This window comes from Canis aureus, chromosome 24 (assembly GCF_053574225.1).
Source record: "Canis aureus isolate CA01 chromosome 24, VMU_Caureus_v.1.0, whole genome shotgun sequence".
In the NCBI taxonomy this organism is placed as follows: Eukaryota; Metazoa; Chordata; class Mammalia; order Carnivora; family Canidae; genus Canis; species Canis aureus.
In genome coordinates, this window is record NC_135634.1 from 4,011,449 (window position 1) to 4,032,290 (window position 20,842).

Genomic DNA, 20,842 nt, shown 5'->3' on the forward strand with positions numbered 1-20,842 from the left:
AAAAAAATATAGTTACAGAGAAATTATAGCTGATTCAAAAATTGCACCTTCTTATGAATGTATCAAATGAGTAAAAGAAAGTGAAACTGCTCTAAAAGCATTCTCTACAATTAGCTCCATGTTTTCTAAATTTTAAAGTCTGGCTGAGATTGAATATTATTGTCTTTAAAAGTAGATGTTTCATGTAGTGAAAAGGTATAGTCTCTTGTAGGTCCAGGAGTCTATAATTTTTAAGTTGCATATCTCTGTTTTTAGTAATTTGATTGAACACCACACTTACAGTGCATCTTTCTGTAATTGCAGGTTTTATATGGGGAGAAATTAAGCAAATGTGGGATGGTGGACTTCAAGATTACATCCATGATTGGTGGAATCTAATGGATTTTGTGATGAATTCCTTATATTTGGCAACAATCTCTTTGAAAATTGTTGCGTTTGTAAAGGTAACTATTGTTTCTATTATTGGTAAAACGTAAGTTCTGATAAATACTGATAGATCTTTGATTGCTATTAATTTTACTAATAATGTGACCTAGAACATTATGTATATGTGATATTCACCTCTTCATGACTTTATTTATAGATGGGTATAAAATACATAGATACTACCCAATTTATAGTCATAAAAGAAATTTCACAATATAAAGTTGTCACCCAACTGTGTTGCATCTAAATTGAATGATGCCTCAAAGTTACTCACAATAGTTGCTCTTGCTTCTATTCTTTTCCATTTCTAATGGAATTCTGCCTTAAACACTTTAAATTTTGGCAACCAAAATCTATTTTTATCAGTTATACCTAACCAATAACATTACATAGACAGATCAAAATATTACTCTTTCAAAGCATTTAAATTATTTCAACTCAAAGTAATATAGTTTGATATAATTAGAACAGAATATAGTTTCTTTCTCCTCATCCCATTCAACATGACAGTGCCTGAAATATCATACAATCGTCACTCCCCCAGATTTTGTACAATATCAATCTTTTCCAAACCACATAATTTATGGAAAACATTTTTGTTCTGCAATGGCAATTGGGACTATTTTGTACTTTGGGAAATGTTTTTCAAGTCAAAGTATTGTCTCCTTCCTGCCTTTCTTTTTTTCCCTCTTTTCTTTTCTCTCTCTTTTTAAAAATTTTCTCTTAAAATGATTAATGTAGAAGTAAAAACCAAAGGGTGTCTAATTGGGCTTTCTTTACATGAATGACTCCTGCAATTTAGTGATCTGATCTAGAAAATGCTAACATGTAGGTGAACTCCTGCTCATTTCATCTAGTTCTTTAAAATAGCAACCTGAGTCTTTGTCCAGTGTTTGGCTCTGGCAGGGTAAAAAATGCTCAAAGTTGGGAAAGGCCACAGTTTCCAGAATTTGTTCAATTAAAATGTTGCCAGCACTCAGCAAAACATTTAGGAAAGAGCATTGGCTACTATTTTTATGAGAAGCAAACTATATTTTAAGAATAGAATGATAATTTGATAATTTTTCCTATCTGCACTGAGGTTAATGACCTTGACCTTAAGAGAGAAGATACTGTCTTAACCAAGTAGGTGATGCATCTGTGTAGAAGATGGGCAGTTTATTGTTACATACATATATGTCCAATTCCTATTTTCTTTGTAATGAAAATTAAGTATATCTATAAAGTGTTTTGGCCATCTCGTTACTAAAAAGTAATATATCTGCTTTTTTTGTGGTCCCATGTAGAATGTAGAATTCTGTGGTTATAGAACTACTGCAGTCCTTCTCAAACTTTCAGGTGCAAAATAATCACCTGGAAAGCTTGTTAAAACACAGATTCCTTTTCTCCATCCCCAGAAATTCTAAATTAGGACTATTAGGGAGGATCCTAAATTTGCATTTCTAGCAAATTCATTAGACAATGCTGATGTACCTGATCTAAGAAAGACATTGATTGATGCTGGACTATATAATTCTATTCAACAGCTAAGAGAAGTATAGGGTTGATTCCAAAAGGAACTTCTCTCATATATTTTTACATGCAATATTTGTACTAAGATACAGAATATTTTTATATATTACATTTATATGGTGTTTACAGATAGTGCATATACATTCCAATCCATCAAGAACTCTGGCATATGGGGGTATAATTACATATATTAATACTTGTGGATTTTTGGTCTTAATTTTAGATATGAGATTTGAATTTTCTGCAAAAAGTTGTAAGTTCTTCATGTGCAACATCAATTTTAATAATAAAATGTAAATGTTGTCCATTATAGTACACCAAGGAAGAAATTATGCTTATAATTCAACTCGCCCACCCCATGCAATGAAGAAGAGGGAAAAAGATAAAAAGGATATGAAAAGTGCACAGAAATTACCTCAGATGATAATGATGTAAATAATGTGGAGTCTGGAGAAAAACCATGTGTTTATGTGCTGTGATCATAGGACTCCAACTATGATTGTAAATGTATAGCATGGAATGTTCTTTCTGAATGATCAGTTTGTGTGACTAAAACTTGAGTTGCATGGATTGTGTTTAATGGGTAGTGTTTTCTGAGCTCACTTCTTTCTTCCATTGCTTACTAGTTACGTGAACTTGGACCTGTTTCTCTGCCTCTCTGTGCCTCATCGATAAAAGAAGGAAACAAACAATTTCTGCCTTGTGTTGTTGGTATGGGCAGTAAATGAATAGATATAATTAAGAGGTCTATTATAAAATAAGGGTGCATTATTAATTTTTCTTTTTTCTCTTATACTCCTGTGTCCTCCTCCTTTTTCATATACTTTAAGCCCATTGGACTTGTCTTTTTAAATGTCTTTATTATGTCCCTTCATTTACTTTATGTTGAGAAAAGTTTGAGCTCTGGATTCACACTCACCTTTACTATGTGAAACCTGTATGATTTGAGGCAAGTTATTTAATATTGGCCTCAATGCTATTATCTGTCGAATGATGATAATAACTACAAAAGCACTTAACTTTGGGAATCCGACTTGTTGACTCATCCTTCCTTACCTTTTTTATCTTATCACTTAGTTTTTCATGCTAACTTTTAGATAATTTAGAAATTACTATTTCCAGAAAAGATGCTGTATTTATGTACTAAAATAGATTCTGCTGTAAATAAGGAAAACAGCCATTATGTGAACCAATCAGTAAGAATTTCTGGGAGCACACTAACAAACCAGGATATCATCTGTTTGCTGAGAAGGCAAATGAGGTATATCCCCTGCCTTCAAGCAGTGCCCAGTCAGGTGGAAGAAAGAGAAATGCATATAAGTAACAGCCTTACCATACAATAAACTGTACAACAGTGACTGTGAGAGCATCAAGGAAGGAACTAAACTCTACTGGAGGTGTCTTGGAGAACAGAGCCAGTGGGCGTCTAGTGAGTTCATGAATGTGCTTGAGTGTTCCAGAGAGAAAAGGCAATGTGCAATAAAGTCTGAGTGTGTAAAGGAGGCCAGTCTCTAAGAGAAATGATCCAGCAAATAAGGCCAAGGGGAGGAATGGAAGGGCTTTTTATATTCTGCTATAGAATGTGGGTTTTGCTGTATTAATAGAGAAGCCATCAATGAGATTTAAGCAAAGAATGATTCAAATGATAATGAATGCCTGATGTAGAGAAATGAACATAGGGGAAACTGATAGAGGACTGGATTTGAAAAAAAAATAGGAGGGAAGAGCCATAAGATTGGTTATTTATTAATTATGAAATATGAGGTAAATGGAATCCCCTGATGCTGCTTCCTGGTAAATAGTTTGCCTGTTGTGGGGCAGGCGAGGTTACCAACGAGTTATAACCAAGATCTCTGTAAGATTGTACAGGTTCTACCTCCAGTCTGAAGGTGCATTTAATAAATGGGAGCAAAAATCCAACCCTATGTCTTTTTAGCCAGGCCATGGACCCAGACCAGAAAAACTCAGTTCACAAAAAGGGAAACCTTTCTGAAATTGATTTATCCAGGAGAAACTTTTGGAATAGGTCTGGCAGAAAGGCCACTTTTGCTTAATTGATTTATCCTTTTAAAATTCATTGATGAAGAAGTGATTTAATAAAACAAAACACACATGTGCACATGCATACATACATACCAAAGGGTCCTTCTAACTAAGGCTATGGTTTGAGCTCTGATCCATACTTGATCTGAGTACTACTTATACCACTTCCTACCTGTGTGATTTGGGGCAAGTTACTTAATCTATACCTCAATTTTTTTATATGTGTAATGACACTAATAATCAGGTCCTATAGAATGTGAGGATTATATTAACAAACACTTCTAATGTCATAAATAGAGCTTAGTATAAGCATTGAGTAGTTTTTATTTTTTATGTTCCATGCAACCCATGCATTATATTGTACAAAGACAGTATGAAAGTATATGTGATTTCAGTGTTCTCCTTACATGCAAAGCTTTGTGGTGTTTCCTTAAATACCTTGATTCATTGACATGTCACAGCTCGTGAATTATAAGCTTTTTTTCCCATTTGCTCTTAATTCTTGAAGAAGGTTTGTTAACCATTTCCTCCTCTCACCATGTATGAAATATTAGTTAATCCAGAGCTTGTTGATGCCTGGGCACTCTCATAAAATGTTGTTTTATCTTCATTAGGACTGGTTTTCTCCTAAATATTACCCAGTCCTTTTCCATATGTACAACTTGTCTCATATTTTCTTTAGTCATTTGGCAGTAATGATTAAATCCCTATGCCTATTCCACAGTGTGATATAAATAATATTTTCAAAAATTTAATCATTATGGATAAGAACATTTATTTTAACATTCATCATGGAATTTTTCAGTCTTGTGAATAGTTCTGAGTAAATACCTCATTGATCTCTCCTATTCTTATCAGCTAGACAAGAGGCATAAAATATTGTTTCCATTTCACAAATGTTCTAATTGCAATGTACCCTCCAAATTAGGGAATTCTCTAAATATTCTTGAGTTGGCATGGCACAGAGCTCTGTAGGGATTTAAGTCCTAATGGTTTAATGCAGTACTATCTATCACAGGAGAAAATCATGCATCTCCATATTGTCTTTCACTACTTCATTATCTAACCAGTTTGTGGAAAGGGAGGTGTTTTTACCTTATAAATCAAACATTAAAACCAGTGTGCATTTTCTATTTACTCTAATATGATAAATGTGTTTATTTTTGCATCAGTTTAACTTTTTATTCATGTTTATTGATTGCCTGTGTTTTAGAAGTACGTATCAGAGACTATAGAGTATATAAATAACCCAGTATCCTGATTCTGTTCATCTTCCTCTCTTAACACTTCTGCTAAGGTGTTCCTGACCTGGCTCCAGCTTTCTCTTAGAATCATCACTATCCCCAAACTCTCCATATTCCAGCTAGATTAAGGTACTCACGTTTCTACAAAGGATTCATCTTTTCTAACAACCATTCTTTTGAATATGTCTATGATTCTTCACCCTAGAATGCTTTTTGACCTCCTCTCATCTATAAAACAATTTATTAGACACTCATTTCCTCAAATGCAGTAGACCGAGCTCCCTGCATGGAAAATTGGCAGGTAATCCAAGGGTGAATGAATATTCTGTTAGATAGGTGTGCAATGAGTGAGTCTCTTAAAAAGAATCTGAGTAAAAATAAAGTCTTACAGAAAACCATGCTATGGTATATTTATACAAAATAGCAAATATGGGGATCCCTGGGTGGCTCAGCAGTTTAGAGCCTGCCTTCGGCCCAGGGTGTGATCCTGGAGTTCCGGGATTGAGTCCCACATCAGGCTCCCTGCATGGAGCCTGCTTCTCCCTCTGCCTGTGCCTCTGCCAATCTCTCTCTCTCTCTCTCTATCATGAATAAATGAATAAAATCTTAAAAATAAACAAATACTTGAAAGAAAGAGGAAGGTAGGAATTAATGTTCTTTGACAATTAACTCTTGACCCTTATTTTTCCTTTTTTAAAATTAATTTTTTTAAAAATCCAAGTATAACTAACATACATGGTCTTTCTCTTTCAAGGATCATTCTATAACATGGAACTATCAGCTCTGGTCAGCAGGATCCTAGTGTCCATTCATCTGTGGCCAGAGGGTACCTGTCAAGGGAAGGATTAGCATTTCTTATTTAATGTCTGTTTTCTTCACTATCTAATAAGCTCATATGACATAAACTGTGTGTTATTTGCTCACCACTGTGAAGATGATGTCTAACACAGAGTAGGCACTCAGCATATATTTCATGAATAATGAGCAGCTGAGGAATCAAAATAATTAGAATTTAAATCCATTCTAGACAAAGAACCTGATACTCATGGAAAGGAATTCTGGTGAGAATGTGAAGTAATTTGGGGAATGACCACTACTAAAGGTTTGAGCCAAGGCGTTAAATACCAAACTGAGCACAAATGGCAGGTCAATCTCAAAAAGAAGTCAGGACCCAGATTCCAGAGGCTTCATGTGACATGTTGGAAAATTAGAATTCCATCCCAAGAATATCGCAGTTCTTGAGTGCATTAAGCAAGATATGAGGTAGTCTGACTGGCCCTTTTAGAAGACGATTCTTGGAGGAAACAGATGATGGTAGAAATAAGATCCAGGGCAGGGAGAGCAATTAGCAATTATTATTATGATAATTTCTGTGGGAAACAGAGGATACCAATGAAGAGGCGTAAGCGATATATATGAAAATTTCAGTTTAGAGCCTTAAGGTTCCAAAGCGAAGACTCTCCACCTGAAATTTTGCTTCGGGTGATTTGCTGCCACTCACTAAGATCAGAGAGCATAAACAGAGAGAGAGTTTGAGGAGGAACAGATCATGAATTCCACTTCTGGCCTGTGAGTTTGAGATGCCTGTGAGATCTCCATGTGGACACATCAACGAGGCAGGAAAGTATAAAATATGACTGTAAGGGCAGACGTCTGGGCTGGAGATGGAGGGCTGGGAGTCATCAGCACATAACTAACAGTTGAGATCATTGAAAACCATCAGGGAGAGTAGACAAGATGAGAAGAGAAGAGGCTTATGAAACAAAGTATTTAAGGAGCAAATGTGAAGGAGGGACCTGCATGGGGTCCTGAGAAGTGGCATCCCGATGGCAGAAGGCAAACATGCAAAGATTAAAAAATGAATATGGATTTTGTGAAGAAGTTTTAGAAAATAGGGCTAAGGAGAAATTTTAAGTTCAAGTTAAGCTTTTAACGCCTAATAATAGAGTTTGGAAAATGCATTTCAAATTGAAGAATTAGAATTTTTCGCTACAAGTCCGTCTGTAAGGATTTTAACAATTGCTTTGCAAAACAATGCCTGTATTTAAAAACTGAAATTCAACGTATATGTAAATGACAGGAGAAAAATGAAAAAAGCAAAACCAAAAAGAATGACTTCAAGAGATAATTACTAAATGTTTATATCTCCATTTTTTTTATATCTCCATTTAATCCTGATAGAAAACAAGGTTTCTGGATCAGAGAACAAATTACTTCCATAACAATCTGAACATTGGTTCCTCATACTCCAGTTCCCCACAGGGCAACAGATGAGAGCCAGATGTACCCTTTGCATCCAGGAGTTTGTACCACAGGAGGGGAACTGGGAAAATATGAATCTTAGAGCTTGTATAGTATAGCTGTGCCAGCTGCTCACCTTCCCCCTGGAGAAAGAGAGAGACCTTAACTTTCCGAAGTAAACAGATTCTCTTAGGGGAGGCAAAGGTCCCTAGTTTTATTATCCTTAGAATCTAAGCAGATGGCTCCAGGGGAGATGTTTCCAAATCTCTCAGAAAGTCTCTATATTTAACTTCCCAGGCTTATTTGCCATTCAGACATCTTTTAACAGCCATGCAATGTTTTGCTCAGGAAGCCCTGACCATGCATAAATGTGAACATATTCACATAGCATTGTTTCCCAACAATTATCAGAAGTGCTAGACTTTGAAGCAGACTTGCGTAATTATACTGGGGAAGAATCTAGCATTTCCTGATTTGTCAAAATGGAAAACCTTCCTCTTGATTTTGCAAGTCCCAGCTCAGAGAGTTTTCTAAGAAGGGATCTAAAGTACCTACCATGTCACCGGGTGATGATGGAGTCTATATTCAACCGCCTGTGAGACCTAGAACAATGAACAGCATCTCTAGGAAATTGAATAATATCAAAGGACCCTTAAAGCTTGAACAACATGTAATCTCTGTTCATTTCCGGCCCCATCCACCCCAGGCAGAATTTATCACTTTCTCTTCTCTATTCTCACAGTACTTTGCGTTAATCTCTTAGAAACATTGCTATTATTAGGTGTGCCTCCCACCTTCACTGGACAATAAGTACTCAAAGGAAGAAAATGTTTCTTGGGCACCCATTGCATGCAGGGCAGTGTATTAGATGTTGTGAGGAATTCCAAGTAAATGATCACATCCTTAAGAATGCTTACTGTGTCAAATTATGTATACATTGAGATACAGTCCTAAGCCATATTAACTTAAAGAGAGAGAAAGAGAAATATAGGATTAGCCATCAAAGGGGGTGGGGGAATGTTCTCTACTTAAACATGTGTCTTTCAAGGGAAGTGAGAAAAAGAAGGTGAAGGTGATCTTAATCTCTGAAGGAAAACGTGCATCGTATGAGATGACCAAGAGAAGATAATTCGATGGTGGTTGATACTACAAACCCTCACTTTGATATGTGTTATAATGAATAAAAAATATTAAATTTTTAATTTTTTACATATATGCAAGATGACCTATTTTTTGGTGAACTTAGGAATGTTCAAGAGCAGTTATCAACATTTAAAAATAGAAAATAATTTCCTTCTAGCTCAAACTTGATTGTTTTAAATTGTCACTCAAGCAAGAGTCTGGGTATTAGAAAAAAATCAGAAACTTGTGATGTATTTTCTTCCCAGGGAGATTTGAAAAATACTATCTATTAGTTTCAAGAGAATTAATTAACATTTGTAAAGGTCTTTGGTATAAAATGTAATATAAAAAGAAAGGAAATATTCTAAAAGTCTGATGGGACTCATACAGAAATCCAACTTTTTTTTTCCTAACATGATTATTAGGAAAAAGATGCAGTTGTCTAGACATTTTTTAGGGAAGTGTATGAAGAAGAGAATTCAATTTATTGTTTGGTTCCTACAGAGGTTTAATTATAGATTTTTGGAACACGGTATTTCAAAGAGCATTTTTAAAAAATTTTTTTATTGGAGTTCAGTTTGCCAACATATAGCATAACACCCAGTGCTCATCCCCTCAAGTGCCCCCCTCAGTGCCCATCACCCAGTCACCCCAAACCCCTGCCCACTTCCCCTTCCATTACTCCTTGTTCATTTCCTAGAGTTAGGTGTCTCTCATGTCTTATCACCCTCACTGATATTTTCACTCCTTTCCCTTTATTCCCTTTCACTAATTTTTATATTCCCCAAATGAATGAGACCCTATAATGTCTGTCCTTCTCCAATTGACTTATTTTCAACTCAGCATAATACCCTCAAGGTCCCTCTACCTCGAAGCAAATGGTGGGTATTTGTAGTTTCTAATGGCTGAGTAATATTCCATTGTATACATAAACCACATCTTCTTTATCCATTCATCTTTCGTTGGACACCGAGGCTCCTTCCACAGTTTGGCTATTGTGGCCATTGCTGCTAGAAACATCGGGGTGCAGGTGTCCCAGCGTTTCACTGCATCTGTATCTTTGGGGTAAATCCCCAGCAGTGCAATTGCTGGGTCGTAGGGCAGATCTATTTTTAACTCTCAAAGAGCGTATTTGACCTTGTTTTTAAAAACGAATATAAATTTACTTCAGGAATACAAAGGATAAATTCCATTTTGCTCTTTATATAGTTCAGAGTCAAGATAATTCAAAGCTGGCACTTTAATTAACTGAGTCTTACTTTTCAAATAATTGCTGGTCAAAGTCTAGTAACAGCAAGAATGTTCATGTAATATCACGTTTTACATATTAAATATAAAAAGTTAACAACTCATTGACTTCCAGGGTGATTTCCAAGTTGGGTTTTATCTGCATTTGGAATATAACAGATACAAAGCACTGATAGTCGTGCCCATATTGGTCATTACTATTTCCAGGGCAATGGACCAGAACTTCCACTTATTATATATAATTTGTATCCTACGTGCATTCATCTAGACTAGGCAAATGTGTCAAATACCGTAAGTAAAACCATTGGTAATTTTGTTCAAAATTTAGTAGTTTTCCTTTATAATGTAGCTTTCTTTGTTACCATGTTGCTTTTCCCCATATAAAATCAGATTTTTTTTTCCTATGTAGCATTTTCTTTTTCTCTTTCTAAAGTTCCATCAGAAAGGTCAAGGTCAGATGTAATTCACATATTAACAAATTACTACAAATGACAAGGACAGACCAGGCAGGCCACTTTGATTAAAGCTTAGAAATTATAAATGGCTTTAATAAACTGTTATTTTTGTGTAGATGGATATTGCTGCCACCATCACGGAGGACATTGGCCACCGTGGAGACCCTACAGGCCATCATGCTGGATCCACCTGTCCTGAACTTGACATAGTCATATGTATGTGTTTGTTTTATTTTCTCTTTGTTTCTCTTTTTTCTCCAGTACAGCGCACTTAATCCACGGGAATCTTGGGACATGTGGCATCCCACGCTGGTGGCTGAAGCTTTATTTGCCATCGCAAACATCTTCAGTTCCTTGCGCCTGATCTCGCTGTTTACGGCAAATTCTCACCTGGGGCCTCTGCAAATATCTCTGGGAAGAATGCTCCTAGACATTTTGAAGTTTCTATTCATATACTGCCTAGTGTTGCTAGCGTTTGCAAATGGCCTAAATCAATTGTATTTCTATTACGAAGAAACAAAAGGGTTAAGCTGTAAAGGCATACGATGTGAAAAGCAGAATAATGCATTTTCAACGTAAGTCAAACAGACGCTTTTATTGGTAATTTTATGCAGAATTCAGAGTATTACATTATGAATTTGAACCATGACAAGTGGTTGCAAAGAAAATTGTGCTTAATGCAGAAAATGGAATTAACAGGGCTTTGAATACAAATGGATCCTTCTGACATATATATATATATATATATATATATATATGGCATATTTATTTTAAATCTTAGTAAAATGGTCTTTTAAAGGACCTCGTAGAAAGGAAAGCTATATATTTAGTTTTAAAATATGGAATAAAGAGGAAACTTCTGCCCTACTGACAGCTTACAAGCATGGTAAAAGACAATCTATGTAAGTACTTTTTGAGCTTTCCTGTGTTTTCTGGATAGGAAAGTCCCCCCACGTGTTCTTTCACTCTTCACACACAAAAGAATCCAAACATGTAGAAATAATCCAAAATAGGAACCCCAGGCTAACCACTAACCACTATAATTATGCACACAAAACTCTCTGTGCCCTTACACTCGATGAGCAGGAGGTCTCATTCAGTGTCAGCCTCTGGTCATTCTGAGGCAGGTTTGCTGACAGCACAGGCACATGCCCCCTTGTCTGACACCCACACAGTCCTCGTGGAACACATCTCTGCATACCTGTGTCCTCTGTGATCACCAGACAGCTGTGATAAGCAGTTCATTCGCAGATGAATGAAGAAGTTAGGTAATGTTCCTCCATGCCAGAACTGCAAATAAATAAACAAATGATCCTTCTGTAGGTGACTAAAAATCAGACCCTCTTCAGGGGCTGTTAGAGACTTTTATGTGAAATAAGAGAGTACAGCAATTTCTCAAACAGGAAAAAAATCAATACCTTCATATAAACTAAGTCACTTACAACTACGATATTCTTGTTAATTCATTTCCTTACCTGTTCTATCTTTGATCCCAATATTTAAAACTCCATTTTAATTAATCAGCATCTACTTCTTTGCACATAAAAATTTTAATCTCAGCCTTAGCAGCCTCGGATCCTTTCAGAAATAGATTTGCTACAAACCATGAGTCATAGAGGAAACAAAAGGTCATCTCAGCTTCACCTTATCCCTTCATCCCTTGCTCCCAGCCTCAATTCTTCTACTCTTTGGCAGTAGTTCTCCAGCCTGACCAGCCTACCTCAACCCTGTCATCTTCCTCGTGCCCTGACCTTCCTGTCATCTTTATGACCCCAGACGGGAGGGGTTCAGTGGAAGCAATGTAGCAATGTAGCCCTTGAAGCAATGTCCTTGTGACTAGCGTGGCCCTGGATTGTGTCTCTGTTTTGATACTGGAAGGTCCTCTTTCCCCACTTGTTTGTGCTCCTTGACATGGTAATTTGCTCCTGGTGGCTGAGACTAGAGATGTACAAGGGTCAGATCCCACCAGCTTCATGCATGGCCTCAAAGTGAGCCTCTTACAAACGTCCTGGATACTGTCTGCTGTCTCTTGATTTCTGATGGAGAGCCCTTCTGCTCACCGGCTTTCACAACTTCCTTGTCACCGCGCACTGCATGCACCTGCCTCCACCATCCCACCTACCATCTCCTTCTCATCCTGTGCTTTGTCTACCGGGGGGGAACTTCCACGCAGCACCTAGAACTGAGGTACCTCGGTTGTGTTTAATTCGGGGAGCAGTTCTGGTTCCAAGATTCAGCCCCTTCTCATACATCCGATTCATCTGCACTTAACCCCCTCCTAATTCATGATCCCTGAGTTCCCAGGAATCACATTGCCCTCTTCCTGGTTTTGTGGTAAATTATTACAAGTTATGAACCAATTTTACTCTCTGTCCAAGAAGTTCTACCGCAATGGAAGTCTGAGGCAAAAATATCTAGTAGAAATTGCATGCTAGAGGCAAATGTTAAGCAAGGTTAAATTGCTTGGATTGTGTGTTATTTTAGTGTACCCATGCCAGTAGTCTCCTCTATTATCATGAAACGCAACGGATACTGCATATCTCAGAAATTAGAGGCCCAAATCATTCAGCCCGAATAAATCAGGTATTCTATGTGAAATTTTTTCCAGATCATAGAATGTAAATCTGCAAGCAAGAGATTATTCAAAAACTAAAAAATATAGCAACAACTCTTAGCATCACTAGTGTACTAGAATGTATAGAGTGTCCGAGGCAGGCATAAGTCACCTGTCCCTAGATGACCCTGTTTCAATATAAGGGGTGCCAGTCACTGCAAGGGGATGTCTAGTGATGCCCTCTGGGCTCCTGCTCTACATTTTATTTCTTTGCTTCTGTTGGTCTTTGGTTTTCTATTTATAATTTCTTTTTATTAATTTCTTTTTATAATTCATAATACTCCATAAATTTTTTTTTTTTTTTACTACCCATTGCCTCAGATTTTATTCCATCAGAAGATTAAAATACAATACTTCATGTAAAGTACCTAATACAGCGCTTGCCATAGAATATGATTTAAAAAGAACTTAGCCACATTTCATCTGGTCACGATTATCAGTAGTGGTAGAACGTTATCTCCTACCACTGTCTCCCTGGTTCCTCCCTATTACTCCTTCCACTCAGGGTGAGAACGGAAGCTGAAACTCTGAGCCCTGGGTTTCCCATTCACTTCTGCCTCTGTCTCTCTCCTTCCTTTCATCCAAACAATCCTGAAAAGAAGCCTGAACAGGATATCTTGTTTTCTTCTTACTCATTCTTCATCCAGTGGCGATGTGGCTGTGGCTTCCATCAGTCCAGCAACACTGCTCTAGAAAATATTTGGAGCCTCCATATCCTTACTGTCAAGGGTGACTTAGCTTAAAACTTAAACTGTCTACATCATGTGACTCTGTTAACACTTTACTATTGAAATCTTGCCCTTTAAATTCAGTGTTTCTATGTCTTTATAGTTTGTCTCCTCAAATTTTTCTCACTGTTCTTTGATCATTGTATTTCAGTTGTTAGTTTTAAATAGTGATATCTTGCCTCAGTGACTATCTTCAGATCATGTTACAGGAGCCCCGTGAAGACTCCTCTGTGCTTTTGGATGCAGCCCTGATGTCTTGAGGGATGTCACTAGCACAGAACTCTCTCCCTAAGATCTGTAAGTTCAACTGTCCTTTGATGCCTCTCCATGCAGATCTCCTAAAAATTTCAACCCAAAACCTGATCAGAATCGCTCGAAAAATTTGTTCTCCTTCCTCCTCAATTCTCGTTCTTGGCCAGTGCTATCACCACTCACCCAGAAACTTAAAACAAAAACTTGTGCTTTATAATTGATCCCTCCTTCCCCTGCCCCTCTGCACACAATCCTTGGTATCTATCCCTGCTCTCTTTGTGTTCACTGCCCATGCCTAAATCCCAGTTCCCCTGCCCCTGGCCTCTGCCTCCTTCTCTATGTCTTCCATCTTGTTCCCTGAGTGATCTTTCTAAACCAAAATCTTGACACTTACCTGTTTAAAGTGTCTAAATGCTTTTTCATTCCTGACTGGATACAGCCACATTCCTTAGCATGACACACAAGATCCCTCAGTGATCTGTCCCTTGCTTCCTTGCTTCCTTATCTAGCTCCATCTTTCTCCTTCCCCAGTAACATTTTACTCAACATTTTCTAATCAATCCCCAAATATATCATATTCTTCTCTCATCCCAGAATGCCCTTTTTCTCCCTTCCTAGTGGCAAAACTGTCTTCTTTCCAAATCCTACCTCAGATGTCCCTTTTCCAGATGTCTTCCTGATCCTCTCCTGACCGTGAGCTCCCAATGAGCACAGACTGATCTGTGTCTTCGCTGTCTTTCCTTTCAGTTCCACCAGCAAATGGACACTTCTTTCTGTTCTTTTTAGGCTTCCGCATTGTTTTCTCTTTAATATGGGAAGAACTGCATGATACTAAAAAAACCCCACAAATATCTGCTCACTGAAATGATTCTACATGAAATTTTAAATTAATAGTCTTTGCTCAAGGAACTCGCTTATGAAGAGAGAAGCATGGGCTTTATGACACATATTGGCTCATTAGAAAAATCCTTTTATGTTTATGGAGGTATATTCTTCAGAATTGGAACTGGCCAACTGAGCTCATACTTCATCTGTTTTAATATTACATTATTCCTTATAAACTAAGAATAAAATATTCAGATGTGTTTTCTGTTAATTGATGTTTACTCATCACTTTCATCTCAAAAGATAGAGGGAAACCTCAACTGTGAAATATATTACTTTTTACTTGTTCTCTTTCTCCAGCTATTAAGTATTTAACTGGGGAGCAAGCTAATTTTTTTTAAGTAGCAACTGAGAAATATCTTTGAAGAGCAAGAGACAAAAAAGTTATCTTTGGAAGGCAATGCTGTAGCATCAATCCATAGAAACTTCCAGGTTTTAATCAACTAGGGTTTTATGCTAAGTATTATTTAGTTAAGTGTGGCGTTATCCTCAAAACCGTTATATTCTTATCTCACCAAAGAATAAGGAAAACAGTTGTTATGTAATGGTAGTCTTCAATATACTGCAGCTAATGACTTTTCAATCTATGGGTGATCTTACTATCCATAGTTTTGGGAATCACTAATTGTGGAAACATTTCTAGAAGCAGTGGCTTTAAAATGTTAACATACATTGATTTTTTTAGTCCATATAATAAAAGAATAATTCACATAATAGTATAAATAAGAAACACAATTTAGGATTGATACTAAAGTCTAAATCTAAAAGTAAATATATTTTGGTTAAGTAGAACTGTTCTGCACATCTCACTTCTGATTCATTTCGCTGAAGAAAGGAAAAGAAAAGAAAAATAAGAATGAAATCCAGAATTAATCACAAAGTGTCACCTTATTTTGAATTTTCTTTTCAAATGCTAATTAAAAATACATATAAACGTTTTGCCAAAGGGTTTGCTAATATTCTCTAATAATTAGTAGTTCTTATTTAGACAGAAGCAAATCAGTATTATTCAACCATAGCAATCCATTTATTCTACATTAGTTTTTATTTGAACATTTAAAAAAGTAACTGTTATGGGATTTATGTGGCATTTTATATAATTTATTATTAATTATTAGCACTTATATTATGTAACTTCTAGCTTTCTCTCTAAAATGCTATTGATATCAGGAAAACCAGCTGAATTATATTTGTATATTTGTGGTGAGAATATACATCATTTAGAAAGAATAAAATTATCTCACATTGAGCCCAAATGACAGTGTCATTAATTTTAGAAATTGTCCTTAAAATTACTAAAGATAAGGAACTTAGGCCTTGGATTAAATTTACTTATTTCCTGAGAAAGTTTTCAAAGAATTACTTAGAGTAGCCTTTACTAAGAGCCAGTGAATTAAATTAAACTTTGCCTGATAGTGTTAGAATCTGACATCCTGGTTGTCCTTTAACATAGTCATCTCTATACGTGATGTACATTGCTGCTGGCATGACAAAGTCTGATTAAGGTCGATTATATCAGCTCCTTTACCATTTTATGATAATTTTCTCCATTGTTGGATAGCTATAGCAAAGTAAATCAATAAATAATTACATTTCATATTTTATAATTAAAATTTAAACATTTAAAATATGGAACTTATTTTTTTAAAAAGCAATAAACCTGAGAAAAAAAGCCCTGAATGCCAATTAAGATATCCTTAATTAGATTCTCCCACTTATACTGTAGACCAGAAATTCATGGAAGTTTTCAAGTAACAGGAATTTGATCCAAATCATGCACAGGATCATAGCCTTTGATCCTCTGAGTAAGGATTGATCTTAGTAAGGGCAGAATGTAGAGTAAGGCATGGCTACAGGAAGAGCAGGAGGTGACATAGCTGAGGACCATTAGATCATTTATTCTGAGAACCAGTGTTAATCTGAGTCATCTATTCCATGTATCTTTTCTTTGGTAGTTACTTGGCTTATTTCTGTTCAGTTCTCTTTTCTTTTGTTTTTGTGGTCTCAAACCTTTGGCCTCTCCTAATTCCAATGCCTCACACTCTCCATCATGACATTTCAGCCCCTTTTGGCTGCTGCCTCATTCTCTTGATATTTCTAATGTAAATTTTTATAGAGAGGAAATCTGATAGTGTAGGCTCATTTTTTTCATATCAGTCCATGCCATTAACCCTTGGTTGGCTTCATATGAATTGGCTTTCCTTGGGTCACTTGATCTCTGAAATCCTACTTCCTTAGTCACCATTTCAGGTATGAGAATATTTTATGTTTTTGTTTCTGCAATATGTGACTGAAGTCTTATTTTAACCATTTGTCAAAGAGTATAAAAATCCTGTTATCTTCTTATTACATTACGGTAAGATGTTATAATGGTCATGCTGAAACAGTTCTTCATTTAGGGTCAGACACTCTTCATCTTACCCCATTTTTTGGTCTAAGTTAAGGAAATTCTACTTTCAGTAAAACACCAGTTCATTCATTGGTAGGGATGAATTAAATGTTCTCAGAAATAGAAAAAAATAGTAAATTTTGGTATTTGAGCATTCTGACATTTTGCCATCTTACAGGATTCACCATGTCAACTTGAATTGTAACTGTGGAAATCCACAATGATAACATTATTTTTAGTCCTTCTACAACCAAGAAAGCAAAAGCATCTCAACAAACTGACATCTTTCAAAGACTAAGCTTGAGGATGTATCATTTATTAACTATCTGTGCCCTAGAATACTGGTTAGCAAGTTTTCTGTGAAAGGGATAGTAAATATTTTAGTCTGTGTGGGCCATATGTTCTCCATTGCAGCTACTCACCTCTATGATTTTAACACAAAAGAAACCATAGACAATGCAATGACCGATTATGGCTGTGTTTCAATAAAACTTTATTTATGGACATTGAAATGTGAAATTATAAAATTTTCACATGTCACAGACTAGCTCTTTTGATTTTTTTTCCCAACCACTTGAAAAAGAAAAAAAAAAACATTCTTTTTTGTTTTGTTTTCTATTTTTTCCCTAATTTTATTTATTTTTTTGTATATTTTTTATTGGAGTTCAATTTGCCAGCATATAGCAATAACACCCAGTGCTCATCCCATCAAGTGCCCCCCTTAGTGCCCGTCACCCAGTCACCACAACCCCCAGCCCACCTCCCTTCCACCATCCCTTGTTCATTTCCCAGAGTTAGGAGTTTCTCATGTTCTGTCACCCTCGCTGATATTTCCCACTTATTTTCTCTCCCTTCCCCTTTATTCCCTTTCACTATTTAGAAAAAAACATTCTTAATTCAGGAGCCATACAAAAACAGGCTGTGTGTCAGATGTGTTGTCCCTTCTCTAGGAAACTAAACACCTTTCAAAGCTCTTGGAAAAATTAAGTACACCTAGGAAAATTAAGTACACTGTTTGTACTATATGATGAAAACAATTTTCTTCAATTCCTTTTATTAAGTTTAATTTTGCAATTCTTTAATGCTTTTTATTCAGCTTAATCTTTAAATTAAATAAATATAAAAGGAATAAAGGTCTATTGTTATATCTTACTGTACAATAGTTCTATTAATACAGCTATTAGTGTCATTTTATCTTTATTCCAGGTTGTTTGAGACACTCCAGTCCCTGTTTTGGTCAATTTTTGGGCTGATCAATTTATATGTGACCAATGTCAAAGCACAGCATGAATTCACAGAGTTTGTTGGTGCCACCATGTTTGGGACGTACAATGTCATCTCTCTGGTTGTCCTACTCAACATGTTAATAGCTATGATGAATAATTCTTACCAACTCATTGCAGTAAGTTGAATAACTTTATTTTGATTCAATATTTCCTCCTAGAATATGTTGTTTCTAGCCAAACTCTATCCTATTTATCATAGAAAACAGAGTCTGCAATTGACTATTGAGACAGAACAGAATTATAAATGTGTAGTTTGAAGTTTTTAAAACAGTATTATACCACAATTGGCAAAATACTAATTTAGTTTTGTCATATTATGAAGGATTATAAAATAAACTAAATCTATCTTGCCAGGCAGTCATTGGTTATGGCAGGCACTGGGGAAGGTATGAAATATGAACAAGTGGCTCATCTCTGTGCAGCGTCCTTGGCATTTTGTGTTGTCTCTGTCCATTTAACCTACAGTCTTGGTTTAAACAAACTCATGTCAGCCTGGCAAGATACAAAAGCTAGCCTAGAGAGGAGTCTGTGGGAAAATGCTACAGGATTTTCATTTTCTCAAATCCAGAAAAGGCAATGTAGGAGTAACCCTCAATTCTACAGCAGAGTATGCAATACTATATATGTTTATTTGAAACTCTAGAACCCAAACAAGTTAGTTTATTTATTCATTTATTCAACAAATTCTTATTGAGAACATTATGTTGCCAACTACTATTCTAGGAACTAGAAATACAGCAATGAATAAGAAAGCCAAAGCAAAAAAAACAAAACAAAAACAAAAACAAACCAAAAAAAAAAAAAAAAACTGAAAGAAAGAAAGACAAAGCCCTTTGTCTCCTTGAACTTACCTTCATATCAATGGCCATTAGCAATAGCAAACAGAACAAACCCATACTGGAATTAAATACATTTAAGTTTTTCATATTTATACTTGAGGCAGGTAGCATTTTATAAGCATAATTTATAACCATAATTTTCTCTTTAAATAACTACAATTATATTGCATCTTCGAATCTATTGCTAAACCGCTGAAGTGTTATTTTGAGACACAGCATTCTGAATTTCACTTAAACTGTCTTTATAGAGGCAAGATACCTGTCACAGATGAAAAACTGCATAAAATATGATTTTTATTTACTGATTCACAAACTTAGTATTTGCATTGGATATACCTAGGTCCTAGGATTTGCAGGTGAATATCTGAATTTGTGGAGCTTCATTTAAGCATATTGCAAATATGGATTTTTTAAGAAAGTCTCTATGTACTTGTTTCAGAAATTCTGTGTTCCTCTGGTCAGCATAACAAAACATGGATTCTATTTTCCAGAACACCTTCCAAAAAACAAGAAATCTCTAATTATCAAGCTATAGATAGAGAAACTGTATATACAATTTGGATCCTATAAAACATCAAATGTATTGATTTCATCAAGAAAAGAACATTATTTAAGAATAGTATGACTTTTTTTCTTCTTTATGGGGTGTGTCTTTCTAGGTGACTTTTTAAAAAGATGAGAACAATCTTCAAATCGCTGTATTTGTTTAGCTCAAACTCATAAACTACTTGAGAGGAGAGCAGACATGGAGAACAGGTGTACCTCTCAGCATCATGGGCATGATGGCTCCTTGGAGCATGAATATGCCAACTAATTGAATTTCACCTGCGTAACAGAAGGTGGTTTTGGTAATCACCAGCATAGAATATTTCATTTCCAGTTTCTCTGCTATAGATTTTGTTATAGACCCTCTCAGAATCCCAAACCATGAGCAAAAGAGTCTGCCTTGTGTTAGCCATAAGGGAGCATAATGAGGTCTGTATAATCTTTAACTTGTGCCTCCCGGAGAATCAGAAGGCATAGAATCTACTCAGGAGCCAACATTTACCGAAGTGACTGCCTTTTCATTACCTTAAGCTGATTCAGCTGACCCCTATTCTCCATGACTATAGCAAATGATATATACTTTAGTTCATTACTACAGAATCTATAAGCCTGTTTAGAAAGGAAGCTAGGGAAAGGGGAAGAAATAGAGGAGAGGAAGAGGGGAGAAAGGGGAACTGGAACTTCTGTACTTCTGTCTTTTGATCAGTGCATCCAATCAACATTTGCTAAGCAACAATGAAGGCCACACATTTTCTAGATATGCTGATTCCTGTAGAAAGCACAATCTGTCCAGTGTCTAGACGAAAAATCTCTATTGCTCAGAGTAGAAATGTGTATATAACACATCTATTCATTAGCACACAGCCACTTCGGAATATTAGAATGAAACATGGTCTAATGTTATTCTCCTACTCAGAAATCAGAGGTCTTCTTTCTAATATTAATGGGTTAAAATGAACTATTTTGAAATCCTAAAATGTATGTATGCTTAATTTCTACCACCTCCTACTTC

At 36.0% G+C, this 20,842-nt stretch overlaps 1 protein-coding gene across 2 annotated transcripts in view; it reads left to right on the forward strand.

The window, feature by feature from the left end:
- The window catches only part of TRPC4 (transient receptor potential cation channel subfamily C member 4), a 208,621-nt gene that overhangs the window by 167,733 nt on the left and 20,046 nt on the right, over positions 1–20,842 (forward strand). For both annotated transcript variants that reach the window (XM_077867972.1, XM_077867973.1), the window contains exons 5-7: positions 304–443; positions 10,553–10,866; positions 18,366–18,561. In XM_077867972.1, coding sequence (XP_077724098.1) covers positions 304–443; positions 10,553–10,866; positions 18,366–18,561 — 650 coding nt within the window. The remainder of the gene's footprint in view (positions 1–303; positions 444–10,552; positions 10,867–18,365; positions 18,562–20,842) is intronic.